The 20,913-nt window shown below is 40.0% G+C and overlaps 1 protein-coding gene across 2 annotated transcripts in view; it reads left to right on the forward strand.

Annotated features, from left to right (window-relative positions):
* Nucleotides 1–20,913, forward strand: part of COL24A1 (collagen type XXIV alpha 1 chain) — a 253,935-nt gene that overhangs the window by 139,065 nt on the left and 93,957 nt on the right. For both annotated transcript variants that reach the window (XM_038412721.2, XM_038412722.2), the window contains exon 25: nt 19,650–19,703. In XM_038412721.2, the coding sequence (XP_038268649.1) occupies nt 19,650–19,703 (54 nt within the window). The remainder of the gene's footprint in view (nt 1–19,649; nt 19,704–20,913) is intronic.

The following is a 20,913-nucleotide window of genomic DNA, read 5'->3' on the forward strand; positions in this document are numbered from 1 at the left end:
TTCCAGCTAATTCTGTGTAAAGTGTACTGGCAATGGTTCACCATTGTCTGACATATTTGCTTTATATTTCTCTCAACCATTTTCTGTAAAGTACTTTGAAAAACTTCTGTAAGTTGTGTGGGTGAAAATCGCCTTCTGGGAACTCCAGATGAACTCAAATGTTTGAGCAATCGGGAAAACTTTCAGAACAGCTTATCAGTCATACTCAATCTGTGGAGGGCTCTTGGGACCAAATGGTCCCAGAAGGAGGGCCAGGGGTATGGCTCATGGGACTGGCCACTGAATCAAGGCGTATTTGTTTTTTGTTTTGTTTTGTTTTTTTAAATGCTCAGGCGGGCCCAGCTTAAGTCACTTGGCCCACTTTTGAAAATAAACCTGCAAATCATATATCATATCTATTGATAAACTCTAGTGCCAATTGCTTGACCATGCTTTGGTTTGTTATGAAATATACTCAAGAGACCAAATAACCAGTGTCAGTCAGGTTTATTAATATAGTACAGGAAAAAGGTTCTGTACAATGCCAGTCTCCAAGAAGCCATCTTGTGCTCCGATGTTAGATTCACCTTATGCAGAAGGTGTGCACCCCAAAGTTACAATTTCAGCTGGTATTATTTAAACAATGATTTTACACGTTTACATATCTCTTTACACATCATTAAAATCCAACCCATCCATTTGTCCCAGTTCCCTAAGTTGTTCTGTTCCTTTTTTATCCATCTTATGGATACTAGCTTTCCAGGTACTGGTCCATGAAGGTATCTCCCTAGTTTGTACTAAGACATAGACCAAATTAAACTTGATGTTTACAAGTTTCCTATCTGCTTATGCAAATGCTTGTTTCAGCAAATGCAAGGAGTTATGGGATACTTAGCTTAAGTGAATAAGATTATGGTATAGGCCAGTTTAAGCACAAATATTATAACAGTGATATAGACTAATGTTCTTGGTACTTAATGCATGCACATATATATATTAATGTATTCATATCAGATAGATATGATAGTCAACATATCTTAAAAAAATAAAATATACCAGTAACAGCTTGATCCCAGAACTACTTCAACAGTTTATAAATATCAAAACCATTGGCTGGCTGACTAAATTAAAAAGCACTTTGAAAGGGCTGTGTGTATTTTGTAATGATGGTAAATTATCTGTGCAAAGATGGGAGAGAATTGGATGTTGATGTAATAGGTGGGGGTGCATATTTATGATTGAAATGAGCAAGGACTCTTCTCATGGGGAGATTCAGAGATGAATGTTTACTGAAACTTAATAGCTGTGTGACCGAGTGGAGTAAGATTTGCTACCCACATTACCAGCACTGCTATGCCAATATACACCTATTTGATTTTTTTTTCCCCATCAGACTGCAGAATATAGCCTTTGTTACACTCTCTCTCTCTCTCTCTCTCTCTCTCTCTCAAGTTTTTTAAGTTGTCTTTTAGACTAAGATCATCTGGACAGGGACTTACTATATGTTTGTGTAGTGCCAAGTTCAATGGGGCCCCTTCTGATCTATGCCTCCAAGCACTTCCACAGAATTAGTAATAATAATAATAATATTTAGCAAAGACACACCAGTGAATTCCTTCATTTTGCTTGCATCCTTCCTGAACTTTTAAAATTCACATGATTATAGGGATATTGGGTTTTGAATTCAGAGAGAAGAACATTGAAAATCCCAGCCACTAAATATGTGGTATCTTGGAACAGATGAAATAATTTGTTTTGTATTACAGCTGTGCCCAAAAGCCCCAATCAGGATAAGGGCCCCATTGCAAAAACATGTAAAAAGAAACCGTCTCTATCCAAAAAGAAAAGGAGTACTTGTGGCACCTTAGAGACTAACAAATTTATTAGAGCATAAGCTTTCGTGAGCTACAGCTCACTTCATCGGATGCATTTGGTGGAAAAAACAGAGCCTCCGTTTTTTCCACCAAATGCATCCGATGAAGTGAGCTGTAGCTCACGAAAGCTTATGCTCTAATAAATTTGTTAGTCTCTAAGGTGCCACAAGTACTCCTTTTCTTTTTGCGAATACAGACTAACACGGCTGCTACTCAGTCTCTATCCAAAGATCTTGAAAACAATTGGGGTTAGGCACCTAAAAAACTTTTTGAGGATCTATCTGGGCTTTAGGGTATGTCTACACTGCAATGAAACACCTGTAGCAGGCCACAGAATCTCACCCACTCACTCTTGTAATAGACCCATAACCTCTGGCTGAGTTACTGATGTCTTTAAAATCATGATTTGAGGACTTCAAGTTACAGAGAATCCACCCTTTACTCTAATTTAAACTTGTAAGCGACCTGTTCCCCATGCTGCAGAGGAAAGGGGGGGAAAAACCCCAGGGTCTCTGGCAATTGTTCGGGCTCGAGCTGGGACCCGAGCTCTGGGACCCCACATGGGGAAAGAGTGACAGAGCCCAGGCTCCAGCCTGAGCCCAAATGTCCACAGTGCAGTTTTATAGCCCTACAGCCCAACCCTTGCAAGCCCCAGTCAGCTGTCATGGGCAAGCCCTGTGTGTTATATTGCAGTATAGACATACCCTTGCAGTCTAATCAAACAACACAATGGGGGGAAGAAAGGGGATATACAAGCAAAGTGATCAGGGGAATGGCAGCTACAAACCTTGTTAGTTGCTGTACTTGGCATATGATGATTTTTATTATTTTTTTCTCTTAGTTTATTGCTCTTGCCTATTACTTTTTTGCCTATCTTTCTTTTTTTTTTAAATGAACTTCATTGACTCCCCTTTTCATCCAAGATTACATAGTATATACTTATAAACCTGCAACTGAAGTGAACAAAGTTGTTATACTACAAGGAAAAATATAATAATCTCAAAATAAAAGCATGCAAATTCTCTGCCTATGTTACCAAAAGTTTTTTAACATAACTTTAGTTACTGTTAATTAACAAACTACATGAGGAGTCCACCTTATTAAAAGTAGTAATTTAATGGTTGTCACCTTTTTTTATTCTCCTGTCCTTTAGTTCCAGCTGGGTCTTTTGGTTGGCTTTTTTGTTTGTTTGTTTGTGTTTGTTTGTTTTTTAAGCTGATGGAACTATATCCTTTTGATGCCTTGGCCAAAAGCTTACTCTCCAGCGAACAGCTTTCTCAGGGTAAGCCCTGCTGAACACAAGCTTGAGCCTGCATGGGTACACAAGAGGGTTGAACGTGAGCAAGACAAAGCCACTTGGAGGGATTCTAAGCATGGTGCTTTGTTATTCATGATCCAGTAAGATGAAATATGCTGGGAACTCAGGCACTGTGTGGTTAATGGTCCAGCAAGAACATCTGCCTGACATATATCAAGGGGCACTGAGCTGCTGACTATTTGGGAGCTGTAGCAAGCATTTCTATCTACATGATTGGCCCAAATGACAGCTTCTGCTCTCGGTCCCTCTAAGGTCAGCTTTTTCCATACACTCAACTGGAGAAGATCTCCAGCTGGTTATCCTGAAATGGTGAAAATACTCGCTGTGCACATAAGCCCTTATCTAGATTTGGTGGGACTGTTCATGTACTTAAAATTAGACACAGGCTTCTTGCTGGATCAGGGCTAACATTTCCATGTACAGGATTGCACTTAGACTATTAGTACTTGGCTATGCCCTGGGTCCCTCAACACACTCTCTTCCCCCTACTCCCATGTTCCTTCAGTGTGGACATACATGGAATTCTCCAAAGTGCCTGTGTGACTCAGGTGCAAAACACCCCTGGAAAGTCAAAGCTTATCTGAATTTGAGCACAGTTCATATTTTTTTCTCATTACCCAGAAATCTCTCTCCAAGGTTGCTGAGCAAAAGCTGGGTTGCCAGGGCTTAGCACTTTGCTTCTGTGCACCTCCTTCAACAGTATTCAGCTGCCTTCTGGATTTAGCTCTATGTACTTTAGCAGCTATAATATTCATGAACTGTATGAAATGAAAAGTAAATAGGTTGGTTTTAAGAACTTTTCTATTTTCTCAATTTCTCATGAATCATGGTGCCAACTATTCTACTGCTGGAACTTGGACAGCTTAAGAGCGTTTTTAAATCCAGGAGATTTTCACCATTTTCTGTATTTAAAACTCCTTTTACACTTCCTTCCATTCCTCTCTACATGTTTGTGGATAGCTATCTGAGGCATCTCTGGATGCTTACCCTAGAATCACATAAGGTCCTTTTGCTAAAACACTCGTAACTATATACTGCAATTTTTCTTGAGGGGAGAATATTATTTGTCTAATAAATGCTGTTGTAATGGGCCCATATCAATCCTTGACCAAAAAAGTACCCAAGGAAAGCTTAAAATCAGAGTGATGTACTGTACAGAATTGTTTATCAACTACTTTCATCAGGATCAAAATTCCATAGTTAAGGCACTTAGTATATTGTCAAATGTAACCAGATTTAAAAAGTAGTTGCAGAAATAATGAAAAGACATACTGTAATATTAATAAGGCATTGCTTTGGATTTGGTTCAAAGTTTACATCAGAACACAGAATTGCCAAACACTGGATGAGACCAACTGATCCATATAATCTAAAATGTGATGCCTCAGAAGATGATGAAACACTGCAGCCCCACAATGGAGCTAGCCCATTGTACTATATTATATAAAAATAAAAAATTCTTCATGACGGCCATATGATTGAGCCCAAAGAGAACAAAAACAAAGGTACTTGGCTTGGATGGCTTTGAGTCCTGTATGGTCCAAATAAGAATAAAGGAAACTGAAACACTGCTGTGATGAAGCCTTGAACAAAGCTATTGTGAGCATATTGTCTTGTAGTGTAAAACCCGTCAGCTGTTCAAAGCAGGGATGATTTTAACGTAAAAGCTGCGTCTGTTTCACCTTGGTTTATATGGTGAAGTTCCATTTTTGGCTGGTGTGGTTTGGTTGAGCATAATCAGAAACTCACGTGATTTGATAGATCTCTTTGCTGATGAGATCATCATCTGCTATGGAATCAATAGATCCATTTAGACAGTGGTTGGTTAATTTAATAAGGGACACCCGCCAGAGCAAATTTACAATACCAGTGAGAGATGATCTTTTGGAAACCATCCCAAAAGAAACACTGGCTACAACTACTGAGAAAATTGCCTCTGGGTGAGGGGAAAAAAAATCTCACTGTGCTGGCATGTGGGTTTCATATGCTTAAATTATTGGCGGTTGGCAAATCTTTGAAACTATGTTGCTTCAAGCACATCAAAACAAATACCACATCTGTGTCGTATAGAGTGCGTCCCAGTGCATGGAGGACTTCAGACATTTTAAGAAGGTGATTGTTTTTTGGGTTTTGTGCCATAAAACTGAAAGTCTCTGAGATTAAAACAGTTGCCTACTAGGGCTGTGTTATTGTTTAGTAAAGCTAGTGTTCATCTAGGCAGTAACAGACTATGAATAGCTGGGGGAAATTAATGAACATTTCTCCCTGCCAAAATCACTGCAAAAATTCAGCAAAAACAGAGGAGCTGTCAACAGAACAATGTAGGATTAGTGTCAGAGTAAGCAGAGGCATAGAACACAAACCCTTAAAAAATAATCCTAGCACTTCATACCTGTTAAAGTACATTTAAACAAGTATGCCCAATTGTGGACAGCATTCAGTACCACAGAAGGGAAACTAAGTAGATTCAAGTAGTACAAAAACTGGCAACAAGAATAATAAAATACAAGGTCCAGCAAAGCATGTAGGTGACCTTCTGGCTGCAGATGCTAGCTGCACAGCAGGCAGATCTGTAAGAGAAAAGGTCACGCTGCCTTGAAAAGACAAGGCAAGTTGTGCTGTGTGTCTGGAGATATGGAGTTACTTATGGGAAGAACTCCTGTAAGTAATTTCCCCATCTCCTGCAGAGGAAAAAATGTAGCAGGATTGACCCCCATGGAATGGATGTTTAATTTATGGGGAATGGAAAATTGGAATTCTCTTTGCTCGAAGAAAAGATTAACGGGGCTTTGAGTGAATTTTCAAGATGCTAAATAGACAAAGTTCTTTGAACTATTGTGAAAAGTCTGGACTCTGAGGATGCGCAAAAAAAATTGGAAACAGCAGTAAAAAGAAAAGCAAACTGAGTAAAACATTTTTCAAAGAAAGGATAGTGAATGTGGGGTCAATACTATGAAGGGCATCAGAAGACACAACTAGCTCCGCCATTCTCAAAAACCTATTTCATAAAGATTTGAAAAAGAGAGACTATTAAGAATGTATAGAGTAATAATAACAATAGTTTGCATTTATATAATGCTTTTCATCTATATTGTAGACCTCAAAGAGTAAAACCCCTCTCAGATCCCACATAACTGACAGTGTCCATCAACCACTTAGCCCTCCCCCTCAGGAAAAGCATTGGAAAACAGATAGACATTGTGACATGACCTGAAGGTCAACAAATTCAGGCTCCGGTGTACCAGTTTAAGAAGCAAATTGCAAAGTTGAAGGATTCCTCACTGATAAAGCCCTTCATCAACTGTTTAGTATCCCACATGGACAGAGAGGTAGTCTTTGAAGTACCCAGCACCCCAAACCATTTATGGTTTGATAGATCAGAACTAGCATCTTAAATAGACTCTCCCAAATGAAGGGGAAGTGAAAGTGATGAAGCACAAGTGTTACATGCTCCATACAAGAACCACCACTCAACAGAGAGGTCACCACCGTATTCACCAGCTGAAATTTCTAATTGATATAAGGAGCAGCACCACATAGTCCTTTGCAGCAATCCGATCTCAAGACGACAGTAGTGTGAAGCCACTGTGTTAAGTGCTAATTTCAAAAGAAAAGGCCAAGTGCAGATTATTAAAACACCATTTGGCCCATACGTCTATCTTGACCTTCAGAAACAGCTCACTCATCCAATAAAACGTCAAGTTATGAACCTGGAGAAAGAAAAGTGGACAAGGTACCTTAACTGAGGGAGCTGGTATCACCACAGATATTTCTTCTGGCTATTTCCCCCAGCCTACCAGCATAATCCATCCAAATCCAGAGGGCTGTTCACTCTTATCAAAATCCCAATCCCAGCAAGTCACTGGATAAACTGGTCAACCACACCAACCAGATCCAGTAAAGCAGAGACAGAAGCCTTTATTCTCCGCTGTGTCTGAGCACAGGCATGGGTGCAGCCTAGTTATGGCTCCTTGTTCAGTGCTGTCCAAGGCGAGTTGTCCTCTAAATTATGCTGCTGGTATAAGGCCTCTTACACTAGGGGAGAATCAGGTATAGTGGAGCTGAGCTCCATCATGCTCCCACCTCCCTCTTGCACTGAGCGGGAGTGGCTGGTGTAGGAGGTGGCTACACTATCTCCAATAGCCCTGCATCAGTGAAGATTCCCCATACATGGGGAATTTTCTGTGAGGAATCACCAGCTGTTTTAAAGCCGTTTTGCACTGTGTAAGGCTCATGTCCTTAGCAGCCAAAGAGCCTAGCCCTGAGTTTGCTCCAGATACTGGAATAACCTGAGTCCATGCTACCTCATTATCATCCCCCACTTAAAAGCATCACATACATGTTGGAGGGGTGACCAAATGGAACTCTCTAGTACTTCAGAGAAGAGAGCTATGGGGCACATAGCTTCATAGATCCCAAGGCCAGAAGGGATCATTGCGATCATCTAGTCTGACTTCCTGTACAGTACAGGTCATAGAACTTCCTGAAAATAATCCTTAGAGCATCTATTTTAGAAAAAAATCCAATCTTGATTTAAATGAGCTCTCCATCTGGTCTGCCCTCACAGAGAAGAAAATGGAACCATACAAGAGAGAGTCCAACAGTTCCTGCACGAGGGTGTGCTGTCGTCTCAACTGCATCTTGCTCCAAATCCAGGCAACCTTATCTGCAAAACAGAATAACAACCCCCAGCAAATGTTCAGCTGTGCTACTTGGGGGAGGCAACATGACATCTACCATTCAGAAGAGATCTGTTAAGTCCTGTTCACCAGACGCTATGCTGAAATAAAGAACCTCTTCGTTGCATTCTGGACAACAATTGCATCAGACTTCAAACACTCTTTATGTCACAGTCATTTACACCCAACATAATGTTTTTACCACCAGTTCTCTAGCTACCTTCCTTTACATGTAGCAGGCTATGTGTATATCAAGGTCACCTGTGAAGATGGAATATGAGAAGAGACATTTGGGAGCTACCTGACCAATGATCATGGAAATGGCATTGTAATGGCTGGGCATAGGCAGTTGGACCAGTAGTGTCCCCTGGACAGGGGTAAAAGGCAGGAGTCGAGACTAGTTACCAAGCCAAGTCAGGAGATGTGTATCAAGGTCAAGCGGGGCCAGGATTAATGGCAGGAATCAGGAGCAAGACAAGGCAAACGACAGGGTTAGTAGCAGCAGCAAGCTGGAGTCTGCATTGTTGCTCAGATAGCTCTCTGGGGCAACTTCTTGGTTTAAATAGTTGGTGAGGACTAAACAGGTGTTCACAGGGTTCTGTGTTACTCTGGTGTTTTGGGGCAGGACTTCCTGAGGTGTATAACCCTCCACTATTTGTTGGATGCTCCTTCAACTGGCTTCCCAGTGGTGATGTGGAAGCATTAGTCATCCAAGGACGCCACAACTCCACATTCTAGACCCGTGGATCCTTACAGCCGTTCACAGAGTATATGTATTCATTTTCACTCAATAATGGTGCAGGTGTGAGCATGCTATTTACTGCTGGTCCTGTGTCAGTCTGCATCTCAAAGTTTAATGCACCTCTTTTGTACACTCTAATGATTCAGGAAAACATTTTATTTTTTAACATGAGTAGTGCCATCACATGGCATCTGGGAAGAAGGTGGAAGAAGACTGACTTCCAAATTTTGCTTATGAGAACATCCTGCCAGCACTCTGTCATCTTAGATGAGAAGCATGGGGTGAAATTTTGATGCATCATACAGGTGTATCTCTAGAATAATTACTCTGGATTTACTACGGTGTTTCTGAAAGCAGAATTTGGCCCATGATATTTGTATCTTTGAGTTGTGGATAAAGCAATGATGCCAACATGTTTTCTCTTTCTAATGTTCAGTTCATTCTATAGTCTGGCAACTGCACCTTTGAACGTTCCAGTGAGACTGTAGCTATCTGCTACAAAATCAATACATTTCCCCAGCAGGATGTACATATCCCAAATAAGTAACCTCAGAGGCTTTTACTCAGATTATTTTGATTTACTAACAAATACTATTTCAAAGGACAGAAAAGTTTAACAAAACAGACAGTCAGATCCCAGTGTGTGGAACAGAGGACAAGGGCATCTGCCTTTATAACCTTATGCTTCTGAACATAATCATGATTAACGCACCTATAGATCTTATGTTCCCTTCCTAACATTTTTAATACAAAGGCTCTGAGGCAGGAAATTGATCTGAAGTTTTAAGGTTGACCGTTAATACAGATCACTCACCAAAAAGCTTAGATTGGCATAAGCATAGCAGTGAGATTCAGAAACTGTGATCAAACAGCTGTTTAGTTGTCAGGCGCTGCACATTGGGCAATGTTCTAGTCTACTATCATATTTTTGCCTAACTCAGAATGAAGTGCCATCAGCAAATACATGTAGCACAAGGCATTAAAGGTTTTGGAAAAGACTAAATTCGGTAAGCCTGTTCAATTTTCCTTCCTGAGCTCCTGGCTTATGGTATTGGAAAGGAAAGACAACTCAGTCTGCCTAGTAAAGGATGATGGCACTGTAACGTGCTTCAGTATCTCAGGTTGTTTCAAAATCTTGCAGAAACAGTACTGCTTGCGAGTAAGATCTGATCTTGATTAGAGAGAGAGTATGTTATTTCTCAAAAAGGAAAGGAGGACTTGTGGCACCTTAGAGACTAACAAATTTATTTGAGCATAAGCTTTCGTGAGCTGTAGCTCACGAAAGCTTATTGACCTTTTTGCGGATATAAACTAAGACGGCAGTTACTCTGAAGCCTAAGTTATTTCTGTCTTTTTGAAATTGAGAGAGCTTGGTTGCAGAGTATAGCAATTGCAGCACAATGTTATACAAACAAAGAAAAAATGGGAAAGCTACAAGGACAAAAACGGATGAGGAAGCAGCATTAGAATGAACAAGGTGTGTGTACATGCAAACTTCTATATTTTCATCATTATTCCTTTCTCCAAGTAAACCAACTTGCTAGGGACTTAGATTCATCTGAGGAAGAATTTTCCCTCTACCTCTTTGCTTTCCCTGCAGTGAAAAGCCTTTCCTAACCCTTACGGAATCAAATATATTATTTAAAAAAAAAACTTTTTGGTGTTCCCTCTGGAAGAATAAGTAATATGACCCACGTATGTTGTACCTCACTTACAGTCATACAGGCAGCTCCTGGCAAGTAGTTACTTGGCATTGACAAAGGAAGTGTCTTGGACCCAGGAGATGACCCCATTAGCTAAATTCCCCCTCTATGTGTAGGAAGTCAGAATTTTCTCAATACTTTTTCCATTTCAGCTCCTTTTTGTTCCATGTTCACAGCGGTCTGGAGAGAGGACAGCCTTTAAAACTAATTGTCTGCACTCTGCATTAGTGCTGATCAGATTTGGGCTTCATTTCAGGGTCTTTACCTTCATCTTCAAAACTCTGAATGAACTCAGATTTATTTATCCATTGGATCCAAAGGATCTGCATTTTGGTACTGCCTCTGGAGCAATCAGGAGTGATGCTGTGACTCAGAGAGTCACAGTCCTCCTCCTGGCTTCCTTGCTGCTCCGGGAAGGGAGTAAACTGCTCTGGGTCTGTCTGCAGCACAATATTCTGTTCCCCAGAAAGCCAGCACAATGGTGTGAGCGGACAGGCCAAGGTTCCACCCCCTCCTTTGTGCGTTGGGAACAGAGTAGCTTTTTTGAGCATGCTCCTCTTCCCATATTGTTAGCTGTGATGTGCATTGCCGTTGCGGGGTACAGCGGGTGCCTTGCTAGCTGGACAACCATTTGACCTATTTTTTTTGCAAATAAGCTGCATTACCTTTGTAATTATTAATTTATTTTTGCTGTTGACTATGAAAAATAAGATCAAACTAATCTAAAAACTCTTATTATGTCTCAAAATGCAGAGCTGGTGAACTTGGTCTGAGACTGGACTTTAGTTTCAAAGGTTGGGGGCATTTCATATTAAAAGTTGAAAACACAATTCTAGGTGTATCAGTATGACATAAAGTAATAGAAGCTCAGGTTTGTAATATGGTTGTTGTTTTGTTAAAATTAACATAGAAAGAAACTGACTTAAACTCTAGAAATATTCAGTTTAATGTGTTGAAATCTGGACGTTGGTTGGTTTTGTTTGTTTGTTTTTTAAATACTGTACCTAGGTGAAGGAAACTCTTTGCAAAGACTGAAGTTTATAGGCTCTTGAGAAAAGTGTCTGTGTATTAATCCTTACAAGCAGACATAATTATTGCATTTGTACAGCTTAGATCTCGTCTTCCAGCTGGGAGGAATGTGCAGATGCAGGGAAAGTTTTCATGGAAATGAATGGAAAGAAAAGAGTACAATAATGTAAAGATTTTCTTATGGCAAGAAAATATCATATGGATATTTGTATCATGTCATTAACTTTATGTCTTATGGATATGGTGAAATTTTGAATTCTATATGAAATGATGCTTCATTGGAAAATTTTCTTTTGACTTAAAAGTAAATATTAGTTTATATAGCCTGACAGGTAACTGCTTACACATGACTCTTTTGGAACTGGATGAATATCCGCTTCTCTCTAACCAAGCCTTTTAAAAAATTACTATATACTCTATTTTGCACTAAGTATACAATATGTTTCCAATTATTGCACTGTAGTCCAGTTTCTAACACAAGGCATGTGCTCTGGCAGTATGCTTGGTCTTCCTTATGCATGTGTTAGATGTGGGATCTGGTCTCTGATCCATTTTCCATAAAAATGCTTATGTCAAGGAGGCTTCTATAAAGGGATATTTGTCATTAGAGACTCGTACAGAAATCCTTGCAAATGAAAGTTTATGGCCTAATTTTTTAACTAGGTTTATGGCCTTGATAATTTTTTTTCATTCAGTTATTTTTCTTTTTCCTTTCCTTTATAATACTTAACATATTCAATTTGATTTTTGGAGTGTACCACTGTGCCAAAAGGGAGTTATGGGGATGCCAAAGGACTCTGACTTAATACACTACCTTTGGCAGATATTTATCCTCTTCTGTAATAAGCAGAGATGGGCTCAAACCTGTAGTGATCTGGATCCAAACTTTGCAGTTGGCTTCCTTATGTGAGCCAAACTAAAGCCCTGGATCTAAAGAGCCCTGTGAACTCTGAGAAAGTTTAGTATGAGATCAAAACTATTTGGCTTGGTCTATTGGTATAAAGATTTTTTGTTTGTGTAAATAAACATCAGTAAATGTTTTACTAGCTCCCTCAGTCCCACTTTGTCTGCCCAGGATGTTGCCATTTTTTTTTTCAAAAGAAAACCAACATCATCAAGAATTTTCCTCTTCTTCAGTCTCTGCTGGCACCTGCATCATGTTCACCTTAGTGTCTGACTCTCTGATCTCTCTTCTGACCTTTCTCTTCCTTCTCATCCTTCTTGAAAACTCCACTACCCTTCCCATTTTTCAGGCTTGCAACCTCTAGTTTAAAAAAGGGATTCTCCTCCCAGAGATCCCGCTGTGTTAGTACTCCTGTAAGTAGAGACTCTACCTGGAAGGCTTCCATTGCTGGTACCAAGAAAGGATCCGCATCCTCTTCACTCAGCTGACCTCATTCTTCCAAACCAGATTTGGCAATCAGTGCCAAAACCTGGTACCGCCTCCACTATGTTGAGGCAGGGCAGATATGAGCTCTGCTCAAGGGGTAACTAATGGCATCAATCCTCTTTCTGGAATGGGAGAAATCAAAGAAATTAGTCATTAGGCCTTCCAACATTTCTAACTCACAAGCCCACATGCCTGATCACCCTGGACAGGCCAGCGGGGCTGACTCTCTGTTGCATCCAGCTCCATGTAGAATTAAGTGCACTATACCATGAACCTCAATACTGGCAATGACTCTTCACTGGCACCTTCAGTGCCCAACCTACCAGTGCCACAGTCCTTAACAATATCAGCAGACCTGTTACTAACTATTGACACCAACCTGGCCCCAGTACCAATACCACTAGCACCTGTATCTCCAGTACTGTTCCTGAAAGGAACCACAGTACATATCCTGACAGAAACACCTCCACAATGTATTACATCAACAGGCAGGGGGATGCCTGCTTATCTCCCTGTGTCAGGAAGCAGTCAAGCAGTGCACATGCTACCAGCTTCACAGGATAACTCCCTTGGCCCTTCACTTACCAGGAACAAACAAAGATCTGGTGGATTGCCTCAGCAGACAGTACTCAGACAACCAGGAGTGGTCACTCTATTCTTAAGCCTTTATTCCACTGATGGAGCTCCCTGAGGTAGATCTTGCCTTGTCTTCTGCTCCAGAGCAGATACCAAGGCCAGGGTCACTCCAAGATGCTTTCCTCATCCCCTGGCTTCATTGGCTTCTCTGTGCTTTTCTTCCCATCTCCCAAAGGGTCATAAGGAAGATCAGTCAGGATGTGGCCACAGTGATACTTACAGCCTCTTATTGGGCCAGACATTATTAGCTCACAGACATATTGCATTTGTCCACACAGCCACCAATCTCTCTCCCCAGTCTGCCATATTAAATTCTCCACGCAGACTCCACTTCCTTATTCTGATTACATGGAAGTTGGCTGGCTGAGCACAACAGACAGCATTAGAGCAACATAGATCGAAAAGATCCTGTAACAGTGCAGTAACCTTGCAGTAGACAATCAATCTGCAAATCAAACTGGAAGAGATTTTTCCATCTGGTCTTCACAACAAGGTCTCATCCTGTTGTAAGCTTCTATTACCAAGATCCTGGATAACAGCCCGCACGTCAGCTCTGTCAGGGTGTGTTTAGTTTTCATTTCAGGTTGCCACCCTCCCACTTAGACTTACAGTGTTCTCTCATTCCACTGTTTCAAAGTTTCTAAAAGGACTCGTTCACACATATCACCTTCTTAAGGAACCTCCCTCGTTTTGAGATTTTAATGTAGTTTTTATGGCCTCGTGAAGCCCTTATACTCTGAACTCTTATCCAAGTGCTTTCTTCGCCAGCTCACACCCCAAACTGCCTTCCTGGGGCCTACAACTTCAGACGGGAGAGTTAGTGAGATTCAAGCACTGATAGCAGACCCTGCTCATATTGTATTCCACAGGGCAATTGAGATGGCCTAACACTGGCTATGATATCAAAATATATTAAACACTGAGATTTCTAACGCAGCTCAAATTCCAGGAAAATAGGGAGCAGAGTACAAATCACAAAACCTAGCAGTGATTTTACACCTTCTGTTTTCTAGTGGCCTTGATTGTGGATTTTATTGAACCTATTTATATATATATATATAAACAGAGCATGTTTAAAGGCAGAAATCCCTGAATTTGTTGTTTTGTTGGCAATATAAATCTATAGAGCAATGATTTTAATCGACTGAAATAAAATAATAATTAAATCATAAAAGGAGTAACAGCTATCTGGCGTGTATGAATATTTTTGTTCTTCAAAAACAAAAACTTGTTTAAGTGCCAGTTAAAGTTGCTTACTGCTAATTAAACTTGGTTATATTCCTATGTATGTAGAGATAGCAGTTGCCAACATCTGAATCTTAAACACATAATCTGATTTAATGTGTTACAGACATAACACAGTTGAATATTACTACATTACTAGTAACGTTCATATTTCTGCCAGATTTCAGAGGCAGTGTCAGTCCAGGGACCAACATGGCTACAACAACACTGCATATTTCATGATCACTTATATGATGTATTCCAGGTGCCTTTTGCTATTTCTTCAATCACCATTTTTTTAAAATGTTCCACTTTTGCTAACCCCATGCTAATCCAGATCTTCAGGGTAGCAAGGAAATTGAGAACATGTTTCCAACAATAGTTGTTTTACAATTGCACTGACTCCCTAAAGCAGTTTTCTTCCAGAATTTAATAGTAATCAGAAGTATCCTCATGATGCTTTAATATGTTCAAAACCTGGAGCACACATAGCTGCTGCCTGATTGTGGCCAATCTGCATGATTTTCCAGTTGGACACTCTAGAAATAATTTCTCTTGGAAGAAATATCTTGTGAATGTAGTAAAGATGGCTTACAGGAGTTGTTTTACACCTTACCAGAAAGAGACAACAGCCAAAAACTTCCACATGTTTATTAACAATATCCAAAAAGAGTTACAATCAAGAAAACACTCTGAACCATAACTCTCAACCTCCTAAGTATCAAAGGGCAATTAGGCTCCCAGCTCCCATTGAAAGTCATTGGGATTGGATCCCTAACTCTAATTTGTGCTATTGAAAATCTACTGCCTCCAAGTACATAGCTGGGACCACCAGCTCTGTGCATTTTCTTTTTGAAAAAAAACTCGCAACATCCTCAGAAGACAAGGTGGAACTGAAGGAGTTGAGTCAAGCATTTACTGATATTTATTTACAGAAGCAAAAGACATCATTATGCCACTGATGGGGCTCCCTGAGGTAGATCTTGCCTTGTCTTCTGCTCCAGAGCTGATACCAAGGCCAGGGTCACTCCAAGATGCTTTCCTCATCCCCTGGCTTCATTGGCTTCTCTGTGCTTTTCTTCCCATCTCCCAAAGGGTCATAAGGAAGATCAGTCAGGATGTGGCCACAGTGATACTTACAGCCTCTTATTGGGCCAGACATCATTAGCTCACAGATATATTGCATTTGTCCACATAGCCACCAATCTCTCTCCCCAGTCTGCCATATTAAATTCTCCACCCAGACTCCACTTTCTTACTCTGATTACATGGAAGTTGGCTGGCTGAACACAACAGACAGCATTAGAGCAACATAGATCAAAAAGATCCTGTAACAGTGCAGTATTGGGACAGCCAATATGTGTAGCAAAGGGACAGCATTCGTACATCATTTTTGCCATGTCTACATGCTGTTTTGCAATTTCCTTAGTGCTATAAAAATACATTAACCATACATTTGAATCTGTTATTATTGGTTGTTATATTTAGTAAAATACTGAATGTGCATTAATTTTTTTCACTTCATCAATTAGCTCAGAATTGGGATCATGAATGTGCTTTCCTTTCCCAAGGCATTCACAGCTTCTCTGTACTGACACTTTCTTTTCTTTTCCTATCTCTCCCGCTGTTGTTTCTTCCACCCTCTCCACAGCTTTCATGTCCCAGGGAGAAGGAGCCCGTGCTCATTACTCCTGCTTGGAAGTAACTGGCTGCAGTAACTAACCAACCTTGAGCGTGGGCACTTTCAGTTTTCCACCTAGCCATGGATTGTCCTGTAAAATTAAAAGGACCTGAAAGATCTCTTCTAACTCTCATTACAAGGAAAGTAACTCTTTCAAATAAACACAGCTCCACGTAGCTTCTAGCTATGATTCTATTCGGTGTTCTCAGAATAAAATATATGCACTCAATAGGAATAAAGATTATTTCTTATTTGTAATATATTCAGAGGCAGATACTCAGCTGGACTAAACCATCCTAGTTCCATTCTGTTTAAATCCCTGAAACTGTGACAGTTTACACTAGTTGAGGAGTTGCCCCTCAGAACATGACTGTGTTCTTTTCACAATTCAATCCCTACTCTCAGTCCAGGCTGTGAATGTAATGTTCAGAGCACAAATCCCAGAACCGCTAAACTGCCTCAAAGCATTAAGACTTCCTTAAACAAATTGGCTGTAGGTGTAATTGGTTTGTTGTTTTTGTAGTCTCTATCACAATTAAGAGCTATTAGACTGGGCCAGATTGTGAACCTCTGACTTCCATTGGTGAGGAGTTACTCACATGAGAAGTCCAATTGATTTTAATGGTCAGATGGAGTTTATATGTCTGGGGTGAACTCACTCATATCAATGGTAAAGCTTCCATTAATTTCAGTGGAGCCAGAATTTTCCAGTTGGCATATAGCTGCTGTGACTATGTACAAACTGAAAAAACATATCCATTTTAACAAGATGTCTTGTTGACAGGGTTTGGTGCTCTCCTTTGTGTGTTCCTATTGGTATGAAAGAATGGTTAAAAATGAACATAAAAAGAAGATATTTTCTGTTGTTCAATATAAAGAACTGCCTTTTCCTCTATAATTTGCCTCTCATTTGTTTACATAGTGCCTCGTTTTCAAAGTCTCCTTCTACCCTAGAAACTGGAGGCAGTTCAAATTGAAGGAATATGTCTCCAAAATGGTAGATTTCTGAGGTAGTGCTAGTAAAAGTAAAACAATGTGTGGGCTATATAGGGAAGGCATATGCAGTAGGGTTAATGATTACAGGTCTATTCAAATGAGAGTTTGTAATTATGTTATGGATTACAGAAAGGACATTTTCTTCCATTGGAGTTGTTTTCATTTTTTCCTAGGCAAATTGTACAAGCCTTTTATGGAAGGTATTTTCCAAACACTGTCAACAGACTGCTTTAAACTCTGCACTGTACAGATATGTCGGCTTACCCTTATGCCTTTTCCCTCCATTTGTTAAGTAAGACTCCATTTTCTTTAAAAAGAAAAAGAAGAAAGAGTTCAGAGGGAGTACAGAAGATTTAACAACAGCCTCAAGAATAGAAATGTCAATCATCCAAGTCTTTTGAAGCTGGGAGGATACTCTGTTATTTTCAATTGTATATCCATTTTAGAGAGATTCAGAAAAAAGTCAGTATAACTCCACTGAACAACATATATATGTATAAAATTAAAAACAAATAATCATGCAAGTGGCACCATTTCTCCATATGGTTTCAGATATTGTAGCTTCCATTATCTCTTTTGACATCTATCTGCCTGTATATGCACCCTTGCCCCTCAACATTCCATCTCATCATGGTCGTATCTAAAATGGACATCAAAACCTATCAATATAATATTTTGAAATAAAATAAAACCCTAAAAAATAAACCAATTTATTTATGTTATTCATTGTCTTAGTACCTGTCGCAGAGAGTATGAAATACTGTATGGAAGAAAATTGCAGCTTTTATTAAAATTTGGCCAAGTGGACTACAGAAAAACAGCACCTGCTAAATAAGATGAGCAAAAAGAAAAAAAAGCTAAGGCTACCATCCACTATTAATACCCAGTGGGAAATATCAGGATACTAGTCAAAGGGTTGTCCTGTTTTAACTGTATGTTGGAAAACAGGCCTCGCTCTGAATTTCCTTGTTTTCTGCACTTAGGGCTCAATTCAGCAGGGTACTTAGGGACCTGCCTAAGGGTAGGCATTTGAAGTGAATTGGGCTACACACAGGCTTATTTAAAGTTAAGCACATCGTTAAGTACCTTACTGAATCAGGGCCTAGAGTTACAATGATCCTAAATGCTACAAAGCTGTAGGTGTTTTATTTAATTGTTAATTCATTTGGAATGTTGTGGTGGCGGTGTGTTACATGGTGTTGGGGGTGAGATTTTTGAAAAGTATTCAGCATTGGCCTAACTCTGCGCCTGTTGAGTGTTACCATTGGCTTCAGTGGGAGTGGACTGAGGCCACTGAGAGTGGACTAGTTCCAAAAGGACCTATCTTTTATTCGTGGAACTCCCCTGTTAAGAACCCCTCCATATAGATCTTTTGTTACAGCCTGTACAATACTGGTGGAAATTCGTAGGAGAGGGTCATGAGAGAGCTATTTTCTTAGGAAAAGATCTGATCCTGTGTCTTTCTCCGCCAAAACTCCCCATGACTTCAATGGGTGTTCCATTCCTAGCAAGCTCAGGAGACAATAAGTATTACCTCAATCCAATAGTATTTTTGTTTTGCCTGGGCTGCGTTCCAGTGACATCGAGGATATTCTTTGATGAATTTATAGCTTCCTAGAAATTTGTGGCTAGGACTAAAGCACTGGGAAAGCAATTAGCATTGCTAGTTATATGTTGATAGAGCACCTGGGACAATGAGGCCCAGCCTCGTGGTGGCATTTAGGTGCTACTGTAACACCAACAGACCCTGGTTGTTGGCGGGCAGGATCAAACCTGGGACCTCTGGTGCTATATGCGTGAGCCTCTACTGCATGAGCTAGAAGCCATATGCCTGTAGAGCAGACTCAATAATCTCTCTCTAAGTGGTCTCGGTGCCACTAAATGGGACAGAACCCCACAACCAGGAGGTGTGTGGGGTACACTACCACAACATAAAAGTTAAATAATAATTAAATAATATTTCCCCTTCTTCCAACATCCCTTGATTGCATCTGGATCTGAGTACAGGAGGTGCCTCCCACAGGCCACAATCTAGCCCCAACTGCATACCGTCAGCAGAAGCTACTACCAGAGATGTCTGCTCAACAGAGAAAATGGTATATTAGGAAAAGCTCTGTAATGCTGTGGCGAGACTACCAGGAAGGGGAAGATTGGGAATTAGTATTAATTATCTGCCCCTGAAGTCCTATGGGCTAGGCTGTACCACACTTACTCACATGGACAAACTCTGACTCACACAAACAGTCCTTTCCAAACCCCTGGGTCTGCTCTTGTGAGTAGGTGGCTCACCAGGTTGAAAAAAGGCAATCCACAATCTGCCCTTTGTTTGTTGGCAGATGCAAAAGCACGAAGCAGCACGGGCATCATACAAATAAAATCCATGTGTTTTTTCATGTAGGGACCCATTGGTTTACCTGGAGAAATTGGACCTGCTGGAATCCCTGGTGAAAAGGTAACTTCTAACATCTCAGTCTGAACAGCAGTATAAATCGCTTATAGAAACCATACATTGATGATAGATTATTTAGTGATCATTGTGACATAACTAATATGTCAGTATGCATTTTAACACATAGGGATGTAATCAAATGCAGCACAAATCCAATACCAGTGACTGGCACATGGTTCGTTTGACTTTATTTATAATGAAATTGGAGCTTGTGCATTTACTGGAGTGGGCAGAGATATTGTTTGTGCCCGAGGGCTTGCCTTCCTATCTATTTCACTGGGGTCAGTTTGAGAATGTGACACGATCAGTATTTGTTTTAATTGGGTGGCCATTTTTCACTTCACTGTGGAGAGAGAGATAAAAGCAGAACACTATTATTTGGCAATAAGCATTAGTAAAATTTCTGTGCCAGTTTTTAAATGAAGCTAAGTCAATAAATGCACATAATTACAGTTTCCTCTCCTATATGACACTCAGATGTGTTTGTGAATGTAATGTTTGGCAGTGTTAATATTATTAGCATAAACTAAGTCTAAGAATATTAGACAAGTTTTAACAAAAAGATAAAAACAGGAAGCTTTTACTTGACAGAATGTCAGTTTCAATTATTATAAACACATAATTATTTGTCAGAATGACCTAGCACCATTCATATTTTAATCCTGCAGGGTTGAATTAGTTCACCAACTTTGGTGGCTGGAATTCAAAAGAATGCTACTGACAAAATCTTACTCTATGAATTTATTATAACTTCCATGAAAATATGGTGATATTTTTACTGTTGGTTTATATTACAAGGAAAAGGAAATACATGAAATGAAAGCACTGGTTGTCAAATCTTAAATATGGATAAGTCTTATAAGGCTTTAATCATAACTGCATGCTTAGAATACGGTATTGAAGGAGATCTTGTCATTTTGTTTGCTCTTCATGTACTTACAAACTTACTTCAGTCGCTGGTTTAAAATAGGAGAGGAAATGTAGCAAATCTGTCAGCAAATGGAAGCAAACTGCTTAATGACAGATTGACAGTTTCCATGACTACACTGGATACTTGTCTCTTCATGATCAGTGGTGTACTGTAATGTGATGTACCAGGTGCCTCTCTATAACATAAAGGAATCATTTGTTATTTTTAAGAGCTGTATTTTAGCAGCCGATATTAATCCTCAGCCAGGCCTAGTAGCTGCTGGATGTTATTAGGATAGAAGAG

This window comes from Dermochelys coriacea, chromosome 8, assembly GCF_009764565.3.
Source record: "Dermochelys coriacea isolate rDerCor1 chromosome 8, rDerCor1.pri.v4, whole genome shotgun sequence".
Lineage (NCBI taxonomy): Eukaryota > Metazoa > Chordata > Testudines > Dermochelyidae > Dermochelys > Dermochelys coriacea.